The sequence below is a fragment of the Mobula birostris genome, chromosome 7, assembly GCF_030028105.1.
Source record: "Mobula birostris isolate sMobBir1 chromosome 7, sMobBir1.hap1, whole genome shotgun sequence".
In the NCBI taxonomy this organism is placed as follows: domain Eukaryota; kingdom Metazoa; phylum Chordata; class Chondrichthyes; order Myliobatiformes; family Myliobatidae; genus Mobula; species Mobula birostris.
In genome coordinates this window covers 173,017,735-173,034,260 of record NC_092376.1, presented here as the reverse complement: position 1 = coordinate 173,034,260, position 16,526 = coordinate 173,017,735, and the positions used below count along the sequence as shown (strand labels likewise).

Below are 16,526 nucleotides of genomic sequence, written 5' to 3'. Positions count from 1 at the left end.
ATCTGTATTCTCCTAATCCAAGTCCTTCCACAGTCTCCCTGCTTCAACACGACCTGCCTCTCCACCTACCTCCAGTCTGTCCACAAACTGTGCCACAAAGCCACCATTTCCATCAGCAGTATAATTGACATATAACATGAAAAGAAGCGGCCCCAATATCGACCTCGGTAGGACACGTCACTGACAGCCAGTGCCTTTATTCCGAGCCTTTGTCCCCCACCAATCAGCCAATGCTCTCTCTATGCTGGTACCCATCTTGAAATACCATGAGCTCTTAACCCTTAAACAGCCTCACCTGTGGTACCTGGTCAAAGGCCTTCTGAAAATCCCAGTAAACAACATCTACCGACTAAGAAAGCTAATGGCATGCTGGCCTTCATAACAAGGGGAGTTGAGTATAAGAGCAAAGAAGTCCTTCTGCGGTTGTACAGGGCCCTGGTGAGACCACACCTGGAGTACTGTGTGCAGTTTTGGTCTCCAAATTTGAGGAAGGACATTCTTGCTATTGAGGGAGTGCAGCGTAGGTTCACAAGGTTAATTCCCGGGATGGCGGGACTGTCATATGTTGAAAGATTGGAGCGACTGGGCTTGTATACTCTGGAATTTAGAAGGCTGAGAGGGGATCTTATTGAAACATATAAGATTATTAAGGGATTGGACACGCTGGAGGCAGGAAACATGTTCCCGATGTTGGGTGAGTCCAGAACCAGAGGCCACAGTTTAAGAATTAGGGGTAGGCCATTTAGAACGGAGTTCAGGAAAACTTTTTCACCCAGAGAGTTGTGGATCTGTGGAATGCTCTGCCCCAGAAGACAGTGGAGGCCAAGTCTCTGGATGCTTTCAAGAAAGAGATGGATAGAGCTCTTAAAGATAGCCGAATCAAAGGTTATGGGGATAAGGCAGGAACTGGATACTGATTGTGGATGATCAGCCATGATCACAGTGAATGGCGTGCTGGCTCGAAGGGCCGAATGGCCTACTCCTGCACCTATTGTCTATTGTATATTGACTCCCTTTTGTCTATTCTGCCTGTTATTTCCTCAAAGAAATCAGGAAGCAGTGTGAGAATTAGGTTCTCCAGGGCAATGGGGTGGGGAATGGAGGACTGTGTATGTGGGTGGGTGGGTGTGCTGGAGGGTTGGAGGGAAGGTGGGTGAGTATGCAGGAGGATGGGAAGGTTGGAGGGAGGGAGGGTTAGTGTGCTGGGGAGGGAGGAATGGAGGGTGGGTGAGAGGCGGGAAGGCTGGAGGTTTGGAGGGAGGGTGAGTGTGCTGGGGAGGGAGGGATGGAGGGTGGGTGAGAGGTGGGTAGGTGTGCTGGAGGGAGGGAAGGTTGGAGGGAGGGGTGAGTGTGCTGGGGAGGGAGGGATGGAAGGTGGGTGAGAGGTGGGAAGGTGTGCTGGAGGGAGGGAAGGTTGGAGGGTTGGAGGGAGGGGCGAGTGTGCTGGGGAGGGAGGGATGGAGGGTGGGTGAGTGGGAGGGTTGGAGGGTGGGTGAGAGGGAGGGTTGGAGGGTGGGTGAGTGGGAGGGTAGGTGTGCTGGAGGGAGGGAGGGATGACAGGGGCTTGTTTCGCTCTTTGTAAATTAAGCGACTCTGCAGACACTGGAAATGCAAAGCAACACAAAGTGCTGGAGGAACTCAGCTGGTCAGGCAGCATCTCTGGGAATGAACAAACATTCGATGTTTCCAGTCCCGATGAAGGGTCTCGGCACAAAATGTCGACTATTTATTAATTTCCATCGATGCTGCTGACGTGCCGAGTTCCTCCAGCATTTGGTGCGTGTTGTGTTGTTGTTTCCGCTGTTCTGCTGAGCATTGAGGGCATGATTTATTAACGCCAGAATGTGTGGCGGCCCCTCCAAGGCTGTGTTGGTTGTAAACGCAAACGACGCATTTCACTGTGATAAATAAATCTGAATCCAGTCTGAAGCTGAGCTGAGACAGGAAGTGGGCTGAGGCAGAGAACATGGAGGTGCAAGTAATGGGCCAGTCAACACCTTGAGAGCCGGGAACAAGGAGGGGGTGGGGAATGGGTTGAGGCAGGGGTGGGGAAAGGGCTGGTGAATGAGTCGGGGGTGGGGAATGGGGCGAGGTTGGGGAACGGGCTGGTGAACGAGGCAGGGGTGGGGAATGGGGCAAGGTTGGGGAACGGGCTGGTGAATGGGGCAGGGGTGGGGAGAAGGGCTGGTGAATGAGGCGGGGGTGGGGAACGGGCTGGTGAACGGGGCAGGGGTGGGGAACGGGCTGGTGAACGGGGCAGGGGTGGGGTACAGGGCGAGTCTATGAGATGACGATTCCCAGAATTAGACCATAAGACCATAATTAATTCTTCTGCAGGCCGTGCGGCAGCCCGACCCAGAGCCATGGGAGCATACCTGACCGTATTCCTTCTCAATGGCTGCTCTCTGTTTACTGAACGACCTGAAAGAAAACACAGCAGTGAGGTCGGTGTGAAACACCAGCCCATCCATGGAAAAACAATCTCACAACAGGTGTGCAGGAACCAATATGGGGGTCACTCTGTGGCAGAGGTCACCTCAGCTCCAACCCTTGGCACGGACAGCGGAGGATGAGAGGTAGCGAATAGAAAGAGGGACCAGAACGGATGATGAGAGCTGACTTGACAGAGGTGTACAAGGTGATAAGAGGCACAGATCGAATGGACAGTCAAAGGCTTTCCCCAAGGTGGAAATGGCTGATACGATGGGCATAATTTGAAGCTGACTGGAGGAAAGTATCAGGGGATGTCATAGGTAGGTTTTCCACACCGAGAGTGGTGGGTGTGTGGAATGCTCTGCAGGGGAGGAGGTAGAGGTAGATAGAGTACATAAGAAATAGGAGCAGGAGTCGGCCATCTGGCCTATCGAGCCCGTTCCACCATTCAATAAGATCATGGCTGATCTGTCCATAAACTCAGCTCCATCTACCTGCCTTTTCCCCATAACCCTTAATTCCCCTACTATGTAAAAACCTACCTAACTGTATCTTAAATATATTTAGTGAAGAAGCCTCAACTGCTTCCCTGGGCAGAGAATTCCACAGATTCACCATTCTCTGGGAAAAACAGTTTCTCTTCATCTCCGTCCTAAATCTTCTTCCCTGAATCCTGAAGCAATGTCCCCTAGTTCTAGTCTCACCTACCAATGGAAACAACTTTCCTACTTCTATCTCATCTATCCCTTTCAAAATTTGTATGTTTCTATAAGATGTCCTCTCATTCTTCTGAATTTCAGAGAGTATAATCACAGGCGATTCAATCTCTCCTCGTAGGTTAACCCCTTCATCTCTGGAATCAACCTGGTGAAACTCCTCTGCACTGTCTCCAAAGCCAGTATATCCTTCCTCAAGTATGGAGACCAGAACTGCACGCAGTACTCCAGGTGCGGTCTCACCAGTACCCTGTATAGTTGCAGCATGACCTCCCTGCTCTTAAATTCAATCCCTCTAGCAATGAAGGCCAACATTCCATTTGCCTTAATAACCGCTGTACCTGCAAGCCAACTTCTTGCGATTCATGAACAAGCACTCCCAAGTCCCTCTGCACAACAGCATGCTGCAATCTTTCACCATTTAAATAATAATCTGCTCTTCTATTATTCCTTCCAAAGTGGATGATCTCGCATTTACCAACCTTGTATTCCACCTGCCAGACCTTGGCCCACTCACTTAACCTATCTATATCCCTCTACAGACTCTCCACATCCTCTGTACAATTTGCTTTTCCACTCAGTTTTGTGTCATCAACAAATTTTGCTACGTTACACTCAGTCCCCTCTTCCAAATCAATGTAAATGGTAAACAGCTGCGGGCCCAGCACCGACCCCTGCGACACCCCACTCACCACCGATTGCCAACCGGAGAAACACCCATTTATACCAACTGTCTGCCTTCTATTGGTTAACCAATCCACTACCCATGCCAATACACTTCCTCCAACTTCATGCATCCGTATCTTATTTATAAGCACCTTATCGGACGCCTTCTGGAAATCCAAGTATATGACATCCACCTGTTCCCCTCTATCCACTGCACTCATTATGTCCTCAAAGAACTCCAGTAAGTTTGTCAAACAGGACCTGCCATCTCTGAATCCATGCTGTGTCTGTCTAACGGAACCACTCCTTCCCAAGTGTTTCGCTATTTCTTCCTTAATGACAGCTTCAAGCATTTGGCAGGATGAGAAATGGCGGTGCAACGCAGCACGCACAGCTCTCCGGTGAAATGATATCGTATTTGTAAGTAGGATGCCGTGCACAATTCTGATTTGATGGAGACAGACGTGAGAAGCAGAGGAACATCTGGAGAAATTTCTGAAATGCCTGGTTCGCTGCCGCTGGTACTGTGCGATCGAGAATCTCCGGAGGGAAGGCCCCAATATCCTCGGCTTTGCCTGCTGCTGGCGGCTGGGGCCGGGGTCGAAGCGTTCGGCAGAGATGGTGCTTGGTACTCGGTGTCGGAGGGCTGATCGGAGGCTCGAAGTTTTTGGACGACTCAGAGTCGGACTGTGGTCGGGCATGGCAGGGAGAGTTTTCTTCCTTCTCCCGTCTGCGTGAGATGTGGGACTTTTGAGAGACTTCAAACTTTTTTTACTGTGGCCATGGCCTGTTCTTCATCAAGTTATGGTATTGTTGCACTGTTGTAACTATATGTTATAATTATGTGGTTTTTGTTAGTTTTTCAGTCTTGGTCTGTCCTGTGTTTCTGTGATATCACACTGGAGGAATACTGTACCATTTCTTAATGCATGCATTACTAAATGACAATAAAAGAGGACTGTGTGTCCTCATAATCTAATGTAATTTTCCCGACTACAGATGTTAAGCTAACTGGCTTATAGTTGCCCGTCTTATCCCTACATTTTTTTTTTAAGAAGTTGCATGACATTTGTGGCTCCCAATCCGCCGGGACCTGCCCAGAGTCTAGAGAGTTTTGGTAAGTGATTACCAACGTGTCTACTATAACCGCCGCCAATTCCCACAGCACCCTGGGATGCATCCCATCAGGACCAGGGGACTTCTCTACCTTCAGGCCCTCTAGTTTGCACATCACTATCTCTTTAGTGACAGTGATTTTAATCGAGGTCCTCACCTTCCACTTCATCCATAACATCCTCTTTTGGCATATTAGACGTGTCTTTCACCGTGAAGACCGACACAAAGCAGTCATTCAATGCCTCAGCCATTTCCTTATCAGCCAATATCAATTTCCCCTTCTCGTCTTCCAAGGGACCTACGTTGACTTTAGCCACCCTCCTCTGCTTTATATATTTATAAAAGCTTTTGCTATCTGTTTTTATATTTTGTGCTAATTTACTTTCATACTCTATATTCCCTTTCCTTATTTCTTGTTTAATTGTTGCCTTTTTAAAGTTTTCCCAATCCTCCAGTCCCCCACTACTCTTTGCAACTTTGTACACGAGCTTTGAATTTGATACTATCTTTTATTTCCTTAGTTATCCAAGGCTGGCTCTCCCCACACTTACTGTCCTTACTTTTGAGTGGAATATACTTTTGCTGAGCACTGTGAAAAATCTCTTTGAAAGTATTACACTGCTCCTCAACTGTCCTACCAAATAGCCTGTGCTCCCAATCCACATTAGCCATCTCCTCCCTCATCCTGTTGTAGTCTCCCTTGTTCAAGCATAATACACTAGTTTTAGATCTAACTATTTCATCCTCCATCTGTATGCGAAATTCAATCATACTATGATCACTCTTTCCAAGAGGATTCCTGACTCCAAGATCGTTAATCTTACCTGTCTCATTGCACAGGACTAGATCTAAGATGGCATTTTCCCTTGTAGGTTCACTAACATGCTGCTCAAGAAAGCCATCACGGATGTATTCTATGAAGTCCTCCTCAAGACTTCCTTGACCAACCTGATTCACCCAATCTATGTGGAAGTTAAAATCCCCCATGACAACTGCCATTCCGTTCTTACAAGCCTCAGTTATTTCTTGGTTAATCGCCACTGCAATGTTTTTATTAGGTGGCCTATAGACAACTCCCACCAGTGATTTTTTCCCTTTACTATTCTTAACCTCTACCCAGATGGACTCAACATTCTGCTCCGTAGATCTTATATCATATCTCACAATCGCCCTGATCTCATCCTTAATTAAGAGCACCACCCCACCTCCTTTGCCTTCCTGCCTATCTTTCCGTATTACCTGATACCCTTGGATATTTATTTCCTAGTCATCTCCACATCCTGCACAACCATTCCAGAACCTCCCAACTTTTATTTTGTTTTGATCTAGAGACACAACGAGCTGCACCGCCCAGCACCTCACGGATTTAACCCTAGCCTGATTGCAGGACAATTTACAGTGATCAATTAACCCTCTAACACTGGTCCGTCTTTGGACTGAGGGAGGAAACAGGAGCTCCTGGACGAAACCCCCAATGCCCACTGGGAGGAGGTACAAAGTCCTCGCAGACGGCAGTGCAATTGAACTCTGGAAAGCCCGAGCTGAAATAGCGTCACCCTAATCACTACACTACCGTGGCGCCCTTCCTTCGGTGAGTGTGCTGAAAGCCTTCTTCACCACCCTGTCCGTCTGAGACTCCACCCTCGGGGAACTGTGTACTTGTGCTCCGAGATCCCACTGTTCTGGCCTCCTTGGAGCCCTGCTGTGTACATTCTACCTGGCCTGCCTCCACTCTTTCACTGAGTCATGGCTGATCTGTCCACCAACATCTTTGTCCCAGCCTAGGGAGCCGAAAACTAAAGGGCACAGGTTTAAGGTGAAGAAGGAACACAAGAGATCCTGCAGATGCTGGAAACACAGAACAACACACACAAGATGCTGGAGTAACTCTGCAGCTCAGGCAGTGTCTATGAAAATGAATAAATAGTTCCATTGAACACACTCTTCATCTCCTGGTGAAGGTCTTGGCTTGAAATGTCAACTGTTTATTTCCCTCTCTAGATGCAGCCTGATCCGCTGAGTTGTAGGTGAGAAAGAAAGATGTCTGGACCTGCACCTGGGGAGGAAAAGTTCGAGCAGGGGTTCCCAAACGTTTTTATGCCGTGGACCAATACCACTAACCGAGGGATCTGCAGGCCCCAGGGTGGGAACCCTTGCTTAGAGGGTCAAACACAGGTGAGTGGGACGAGCTCAGGTAGGCACCTTGGTCAGCAGGGATGAGTTGGGCTGAAGGGCCTGTGCTTGAGCTGTATAAAACTATGGCAGCCCCCAACCCTCTGCCCGATCCCCACATCTTGCAATTAAAGCCCAAACTATCAAAGTTCAAAATACATTATCAGGATATGTATACTGGATACAATCTTCAGAGTCGTCTTCTTGCAGGTAGCCACAAAACAGAGAAACACAGTAGAATTCATGAGAAATCCCATGCAAAACAGACCACCAAATATCCAACGTGAAAGAAAAGAACAAATCGCAGGAACAATAAAAAGTAAACAAAGAACAGAGAGAACGTGAATCACAGATTCCCCAGAGTGGGTCCACAGTCACACAGACAGTTCAGTGCTGAGGTGAGTGACAATGGCTGCAGGTCACAGTCACGGAGACAGTTCAGTGCTGAGATGAGTGACAATGGCTGCAGGTCACAGTCACGGAGACAGTTCAGTGCTGAGATGAGTCACAATGGCTGCAGGTCACAGTCACGGAGACAGTTCAGTGCTGAGGTGAGTGACAATGGCTGCAGGTCCCAGTCACACAGACAGTTCAGTGCTGAGGTCAATGGCTGCAGGTCACAGTCACGGAGACAGTTCAGTGCTGAGGTCAATGGCTGCAGGTCACAGTCACGGAGACAGTTCAGTGCTGAGGTGAGTGACAATGGCTGCAGGTCACAGTCACGGAGACAGTTCAGTGCTGAGGTGAGTGACAATGGCTGCAGGTCACAGTCACAGAGACAGTTCAGTGCTGAGGTGAGTGACAATGGCTGCAGGCCACAGTCACGGAGACAGTTCAGTGCTGCAGCTGGTCCAGAGCCCAAGGCTGCTCCCCGCCCCAGCCCCCAAGATGGAGTTGGCAAGACACGGTGTAGTTTTGCTGGTAGCAAACAAAACTACTAACTACTCAACTAAATATACTTTTCTCTGGACTTTGATCAGTCCTGGTGATGAACTAACAAACCTGCTGAGAACTCAGAGATCTCCAGATGTTCGTGCGATTCTCCTGTTTGCCAATACCACCCCCACCACCCCCGAGGTCAGAGCCATCCCCAACCCACGTACCATTCTATATTCCCCAATCTGAGGTGCACACAACAGATACTGTGAATTTGCCGAAGATTCAGCAGAGGTAACTTTCCTTCAACTCTCTGCAATAACTGTTACAGCCCTGTAGCCACTTACCTACAGATCAGAGATTAGATTTATGTGTCACTTGTACATTGAAACACACAGTGAAATGTGTCGACCACAGTTCGAGTATGTGCTGTGGGCCACAAGTGTTGCCATATTCCTGCTTGTTTGAGTAACGTGCCCACAGCCCACTAACCCTAAGCAGCATGTCTGGAATGTGGGAAGAAACCGGAGGAAACCCACTGGAACATACAAATAGCGGTGGGAATTGAAGCCTGGTCTTCAGATTGCCGGCCCTGCAAAACCTGACACTGACCACTCACCACCACACCACCCTTCTCATAAAGCAGGCTCCCTCTTCACCAATAAATGCCAGCTTCTCTCCAATGTGACAACAAGTATCTGTTTGTATCTCGCTGGAAGGGAGCAAGTTGACCTTTCAGTTTGAGATTTATCAATGCACATTGAAAAACAGTGCCCTTTACGTTAGAACCTCCACGACCCGAGGGTGTGCTGGGGGCAGCCCGCATGTGTCATCAGACACACCAGCGCCAACACAGCGAGCCCACAATGCTCGGCTGAACAACACAGAACACAACGGGCAACACACACACAAAATGCTGGAGGAACTCAGCAGGTCAGGCAGCGTCTTTGGAAATGAATACACAGTTGATGTTTCAGGCTGAGACCCTTCATCAAGAGTCAGTAGATGTTGTTTATTTGGATTTTCAGGCCTCTGACAAGGTGCCACACGTGAAGCTGCTTAACAAGCTAAGAGCCGCAGTATTACAGGACAAATACCGTCACGGATAGAAGATTGGCTGGTTGGCAGAAGGTAAAGAGTCGGAATAAAGGGGGCTTATTCTGATTGGCTGCCAGGGACAAAACAAACGAGTCTTGCAAATTTCTGCAGCTGTACCGTGGAGAGCGTTCTGACTGGCTACATCACCGTCTGGTACGGAGGGGCCGCTGCACAGGATCGGAAAAAAGCCGCAGAAACCTGTAAACTCAGCCAGCTCCATCATGGACACTGGCCTCCCCAGCATCGAGGACAACTTCAAAAGGCGATGCCTCAAAAAGGCGGCACCCATCACTAAGGACCCCCACCACCCAGGACGTGCCCTCATCTCACTGCTACCATCAGGGAGGAGGTGCAAGAGCCTGAAGACAGCATTTCAGGAACAGATTCTTCCCCTCCACCACCAGGTTTCTAAATGGACTGTGAACCCATCAACACTACCTCAATATTTTTGTTCCCTTTTTGCACTAGGAACTGCAACGTACTGAGGGCTTAAAACAGCAAATATCACAACATATGCCAGTGATATTAAACCGGATTCAATGACAACAGTGAAACAAGCCCTTTACCCACATCCAAACACACAGACACACACACATCCACACACACACAGACCCAGGTCTCCCCACCCCCACACACACAAAACAGGTCTCCACGCACACGTACACACACCCACACACATACTCAGACAGGTCTCCACACACAGTTCCTGCCATCACCTGGCACTGGCCCTGGACTCTCAAACTCACTTTAGGATAGCATGGAAGCACAACACTACTGCAGTTCAGGACATTTCCTCCCCCGCTCCAAAGACATGCTGGTCCCTAGGGTAATTAGTCATTGTAAGTTGTCTCATGATGAGACGAGGCGAGGCGAGGGTTTAACAGGTGGGTTGCTGGGGTGTGTGTTGGCCCGAACGGCCTGTTCCATGCTGTATCTCCAAATAAAATAAAATCAAACATCAGACACACAAGAGACCTTAGAACACTGGGAGCTGGAGCAACACACATGTGGGGAGATGGACAGTCAACTTTTCAGATTGAGACCCTTCATCTGCACCTGAAGCATCGACTGTCCATTCCCCTCCACAGATGCTAAAGGAACTCAGGTCAGGCAGCATCTTCTCAGTTGCTCAGGAAGGACATGAAAGAGTTAACATATGAGGAGTGTTTGATGGCACTGGTCTTGTACTCACTGGAGTTTAGAAGAATGGTGGTGGGGGGACCTCATTGAAACCTATCAATATTGAAAGGCCTGGATAGAGTGGCTGTGGAGAGCATGTTTCCTAGAGAGAGGGAGTCTAGGACCAGAGGGCACAGCCTCAGAATAGAGGGATGTCCCTTTAGAACAGAGACGAGGAGGAGCTTCTTCTGCCAGCGTGTGGTGAATCTGTGGATTTCATTGCCATGGATGGCTGTGGAGGACAAGTCATTGGGTGTATTTAAAGCTGGAGGTTGATAGGTTCTTGGCTAGTCAGGGCATCAAAGGTTCTGGGGAAAAGGCAGGAGAATGGGGTTGAGAGGGAATAAATCAGCCGCGATGGAATGGTGGACCAGACCTGATGGGCTGATTGGTAGGAAGGTCCCAGTTCAGGCTGGGAAGGTTTCCTGAAATATGGACGAGGGATTGCAGCTAGAGAGAGTTCGGGTTTGTCTCCTGAGAAGCAGACATGACGGGAGACGACAGAGAAAGTGTGAGAAGTGTCGGACAAAAGACATGGAAGGGTAAGTCTTCAGTGTAGTGTCACGGTGTGTGTGGTAGCGAGTCCATCATTCTGTGACACGGTGACCGGTTCTCCGCAAACTGCAAACGGTCCAAGTTACCAGAAACACGTGATTCTGCAGATGCTGCAAATCCAGAGCAACACACTCAGAATGTTGGAGGTTCAGGCAGCATCGCAGCAGAGGAACAAACAGTCAACGTTTCAGGCCGAGACCCTTCAGTAGACACAAGTTAGCACTGCTGAGTTATCCATCCATCTTATGCAAAAGCAGAAAGGTCTGTGAACGTTAGTCGTCCAGGCAGTGTCCGTAGGAAAAGGACCATGGTTAATCCCTCAGATCACAGAGATGCTCCCATCACCACAGCCCCTGCCCGATGCTCCCACCTCCACGCCTGTTGACTGACACTCCCGTCACCACAGGCCGCTGCCAGACCTGCTGAGAAATTTCTGCAACTTCTGACTTGACACTAACCAAGCATTAGTGACCTGCCTGACTAGAGCAGGGCTCTGTCCAAATCTCCCTTCCACTCTGACCCCTCTCCTTACCGTGCATCTCCCACCCTCTCCCCCCCCCCCCCGCATTCCCACCTGAGGTCTTCCAGCAGCTCCAGTTCCAGCTGTTGTCGGCTCTGGGCTCTGCACAACTGCTCCGAGAAGCTGAACTTCACATCTGGACTCCCGCGCACCTGTCCCGGGACAGAGAGGGGGTAATACAGGGCTGTGGCTACAGTCTCCCCACTCTCAACCCCCTTCCCCCTCACACTCACCCTACCTGCTCCGGGACGGGGGGGGGGGGGTGTAACAGAGTGCTGTGGTAAGTCTCCCCACTCCCTACCCACTTCCTCCTCACCACCCCACCTCCCTCCTCTCCACTTGACTTGGGACAGAAGGAGATAATACCATCCTCAATGGCACCACACTCCCCACCCTCAGTCCTTCCCCCTCTCCCCTCAACCACCCCTACCCCCTCGATACCCCTACCCATCACACACCTCCTTCTGCATTACCTATCTTTCCCCCATCTTCACGCCCCTAGACTCCCCCCGCATCCTTGCCCTCTCCTCTCCTGCCAACACTCACCTCCTCCCCAATTTCTTACCTCCCTCCGCCCCTCCTTCTCCTCCTGTCTTCCAGCCTTCCACTCACCTTCCTGGGGGGCGGCTGCATCCCGTCCCGGGGCTCCGGACCGACCGGGCTCTTCTCCTCCCACCACGGCCCCCTCTTCCGAACTCCAGACTCTCTCCTCTGCGGTCTCCGGTCTCCGGACTCCGGACTCCGGACTCTCCTCTGCCCGATCTGCGAACTCTCCTCTCCTCTCCCCAGCCTCCAGCCTCCGGACTCTGCACTCTCCTCTCCCCGGTCTCCAGTCTTCAGTCTCCGGTCTCCGGACTCTACACTCTCCCCTCCCCGGTCTCCGGTCGCCAGCCTGCGGACTCCGCTCTCTGCGAGGTTCCGCGAACTCACGGTAGCTCCGCCCCCCCCCGGAAGCGCCGCCCCGTCGCTCGGCGGCGGGAGGGGGAGAATGAGTGAGGAGGGAATGGATGAAAGAGAGAGGGAGTGGGCAGATGGGGGAGGGAGGGATAGGTGATTGTGGGACAGGATGAGGTGGGAGGGAGGGTAGGAGAAGAGCGCTCCGGGATTTCTCCTGCATCCCAATTACGTGCAGGCAATTCCTACCCCTCGATGGTGGGAGGGGGTAGCTGGGCAGGAAAGAAGGGATAGTCTACCGGTTAAAGTGGAGGGTGGGGAAAAAGCAGGAGAATGGGGTTGAGAGGGATAATAAATCAGCTGTGATAAAATGTCAGAGCAGACTCGATGGGCCAAATGGCCTAACTCTGCTCCTGTGTCTTAGCGTCTAGTGGTTTCGTGGTGATCAGCAAGAAAATGGGGTTGATAAGGGGTTAGTATAAAATTGGGGGGCAGAGTGGCCTCCATGTCACCAGGCCCTGGATGGGAACCCGTCACCCTTTTGTGCTGTGGGTTTTGGTTTGGAGATTGTCTGAAGCTTCCTCCCAAAGGCACACTTTCGAGGTGTAGATACTGCTGAGTAATGAGCCTGTATACATCCTCCAAATGACGTCCCTCGCTTCCCGTTCACTGAGGCCTCTCCGGTTGAAGTCAAGTTCAGTTTATTGTCATTCAACTGTAAACATGTATACTGTCAAACGAAACAACGTTCCTCCGGACCAGGGTGCACAACACGGTACACGTAACTCACACACACAATGTAAACTAGTATCACCGCAGACAAATTAACACATAATAATGTAGCTATCAGAATCGAGTTTAATATCTCTGGCATCTGTTGTGAAATGTGTTGTTTCGGTACATTGCAATACCTAATACAAACTGTGAAGTGCAGTAAGAAGTACGTATAATTTTTTAAAGTTAAATTAAGTGAGTAGTGTGAAAAGAGAGAAAAGAAGAAAAGCAGAGGGGCAGTGTTCATGGGTTCATTGTCCGCTCAGAGATCTGAGGCAGAGGGGAGGAAGCTGTTTCTGAATCGTTGGGTGTGTGTCTTCAGACAATGAGAAGACGGCTTGTCCTCGGTGATGGGGTCCTTCAGAATAGATGCCGCCTTTTTGAGGCACTGCTCCTCAAAGTTGTCCTGGATGTTAGGGACGCTGTGGCCCATGACGGGCTGACTGAGTTTACAACTTTCTGCAGCTTATTTCAATTTGTGCAGAGGCCCCTCCCCCTCCATACCAGACACTGTTACAGCAAGTTAGGATGCCCTCCACAGTACATCTGTAGGAATTTGTGAGTGTCTTTAGTGACAGACCAAATCTCCTCAAACTCCTAATGAAATATACCAGCTGTTATGCCTTCTTTGTAGCTGCATCGATATGTTGGACCCAGGATAGATCCTCAGATGCTAACACCCAGAAACCTGAAATTGCTTACTCTCTCCACTTCTGATTCCTCGGTGAGGACTGGTATGTTTTCCCTCATCCTACCCTTTCTGAAGTCCACAATCAGCTCTTTGGTCTTTCTGACATTGAGTTGTCAACCAGCTGGTCTATGTTGCTCCTGTACGCCTTATTGTCACCATCTGAAATTCTGCCCACAGTCGATGTGTCATCAGCAAATTTATAGATGATATTTGAGCTGTGCCCAGCCACACAGTCACAGATATAGAGAGAGTAGAGCAGTGGGCTAAGCACACACCCCTGAGGTGCACCAGTGTTGATTGTCAACAAGGAAGAGATGTTATTTTTGATCCACACAGGTTATGGTCTCCCTGTGAGGAAGTCCAGGATCCAGTTCAGAATTAGAATCAGGTTTATTATCACTGGCATGTGACGTGAAATTTGTTAACTTAGCAGCAGCAGTTCAATGCAATGCCTAATCTATCAGAGAGAGAAAAAAATAAAATAATAATAATAATAAACAGTGTGGGCACGTGGCCAAATGGTTAAGGCGTTCGACTAGCAATCTGAAGGTCATGAGTTCGAGCCCCAGCAAGGCAGCGTGTCGTGTCCTTGAGCAAGGCACTTAACCACACAGTGCTCTGCGACGACACTGGTGCCAAGCTGTATTGGCCCTTGCCCTTCCCTTGGACAACATCGGTGGCGTGGAGAGGGGAGACTTGCAGCATGGGCAACTGCTGGTCTTCCATACAACCTTGCCCAGGCCTACGCCCTGGAGAGTGAAGACTTTCCAGGCGCAGATCCATGGTCTTGCAAGACTAACGGATGCCTTTAATTTAATTAATAATAAACAAGTCAATAAATTACATATATTGAGTAGGTTTTTAAAATGTGCAAAAACAGAAATATTGTATATTAAAAAAAGGTGAGGTGGTGTCCAAAGCTTCAATGTCCATTTAGGAATCAGATGGCAGAGGGGAAGAAGCTGTTCCTGAATCGCTGAGTGTGAGCCTTCAGGCTTCTGCACCTCCTACCTGATGGTAACAATGAGAAAAGGGCATGCCCTGGGCGCTGGAGGTCTTTAATAATGGACGCTGCCTTTCTGAGACACCGCTTCCTAAAGATGTCCTGGGTACTTTGTAGGCTAGTGCCCAAGATGGAGCTGACTAGATTTACAACCTTCTGCAGCTTCTTTCGGTCCTGTGTAGTAGTCCCTCCATACCAGACAGTGATGCAGCCTGTCAGAATGCTCTCCACGGTAGAAATATAGAAGTTTTTGAGTGTATTTGTTGACAGCCAAATCTCTTCAAATTCCTAATAAAGTATAGCCACTGTCTTGCTTTCTTTTACAGAGAGAGGTACAGAGGCCCAGGTTTTGGAGCATTTTGATCAGACCTGTAGGAATGATGGTGTAAACACTGAGCTGTGGTCAATAGTCAGCACCCTGACAAAGGTATTTGTATTGTCCAGGTGACCCAAGGTCACATGAAGAGCCAGTGAGATCGTGTCCACCGTTTGCCTATTGTGGCGACAGGCAATCTGCAATGAGTCCAGGCCCTTGCTGAGGCAGGAGTTGATTCATCTTCATCGCCATAGGTGTGAGTGCTAATGGGCGATAGTCGTTAAGGCAGCTCGCACTGCTCTTCATGGGCACTGGTATTATTACTGAGGCAGGTGGGAACTTCCGAATGCAGCAATGAGAGATTGAAAATGTCTTTTTTAACTTGAGTTCTGTAGTCTCATGGCCTGAGGGGGTAAGAAGCTGTTTCCCATCCTAATGGTCCTTGTCCTGATGTTATGGTACCCCCTGCCCGATGGTAGGAGGGATTGCTGGATGGATGGGAGGGATCACTGACTTTGGTAGGAGTTCTGTTACACAACGCTCTTGTTAAATATCTCTAATGGATGGAAGAGAGAGCCTGATAACCCCTTCAGCAGTTCTCACAATCCTTTGGCCAGTATGGGAGGCTGTCACTCTCCCAGCAGGGACAGGAGCTGACCGATGTTGGTGGCATTTGTATCCTTACCACAGCTTGCACACGGTCAACAGTTCAGTGTGGGCTAGGGGGAACAAAGGGCCTGATTCTGTGCTGTGGTACTCTCTAACTCTGTGAGTATGACTGCCTCTGTGGAATCAAGTTTCCTAACCCCACCCCAAACAGGTCATGAAACAGAGATTACCAGGATTCTGTGCAGACGCTGGATTTCTTTCAGACACCTCTCAGCGTCCTTGACTCTTTCTCTCTGCCCACCTGTAACTCCGCCACCTGTGACCCTACCTGCCTCTGTCTGTCTGTAACTCTGTCTGCCTGTAACTCCACCACCTGTGACCCTACCTGCCTCTAAATGTCTGCCTGTAACTCTACCATCTATGACCCTACCTGCCCCTAACTCTCTGCCTGTAACTCCGCCACCTGACCCTACCTGCCTCTAACTGTCCGCCTGAAACTCTACCCGTGAGCTGAGAATAGAGTCAACAGATCATCTGGTTGGGTGGTATCACAACAGCAATCTTGCACTCAACATCAGCAAGACAAAGGAGCTGATTGTGGACTTTGGGAAGGGGGGTTGAGAGAGCACACACCAGTCCACGTCGAGGGACCAGAAGTGGAAAGGGTGAACAGTTTCAAGTTCCTGGGTGCTAACATCTCTCAGGATCTATCCTGGGCACCACATATTGATGTGATTACAAAGGCGACATGACAGTGGCTATATGTCATTGGGAATTTGAGGAGAATCGGTTGTAAGACTGTCACAGATTTCTAAGGTTATATGGTGGAGAGCGTTCTGAATGGTTGCATCACTGTCTGCTTTGGAGGGGCCACTGCACAGGATAGCAAGAGGTGGCAGATGGTTCCA

The 16,526-nt window shown here is 49.6% G+C and overlaps 1 protein-coding gene across 1 annotated transcript in view; it reads right to left on the bottom strand.

The window, feature by feature from the left end:
* LOC140200991 (F-BAR and double SH3 domains protein 1-like) overlaps positions 1-13,432 on the bottom strand; it is a 69,147-nt gene extending 55,715 nt beyond the window's left edge. Inside the window, exons 1-4 of the mRNA XM_072264628.1 lie at positions 13,335-13,432; positions 11,944-12,298; positions 11,386-11,483; positions 2,376-2,421 (exon numbers count right to left, since the gene is read on the bottom strand). Coding sequence (XP_072120729.1) covers positions 2,376-2,421; positions 11,386-11,483; positions 11,944-12,298; positions 13,335-13,432 — 597 coding nt within the window. The remainder of the gene's footprint in view (positions 1-2,375; positions 2,422-11,385; positions 11,484-11,943; positions 12,299-13,334) is intronic.
* Positions 13,433-16,526: the final 3,094 nt, after the last annotated feature.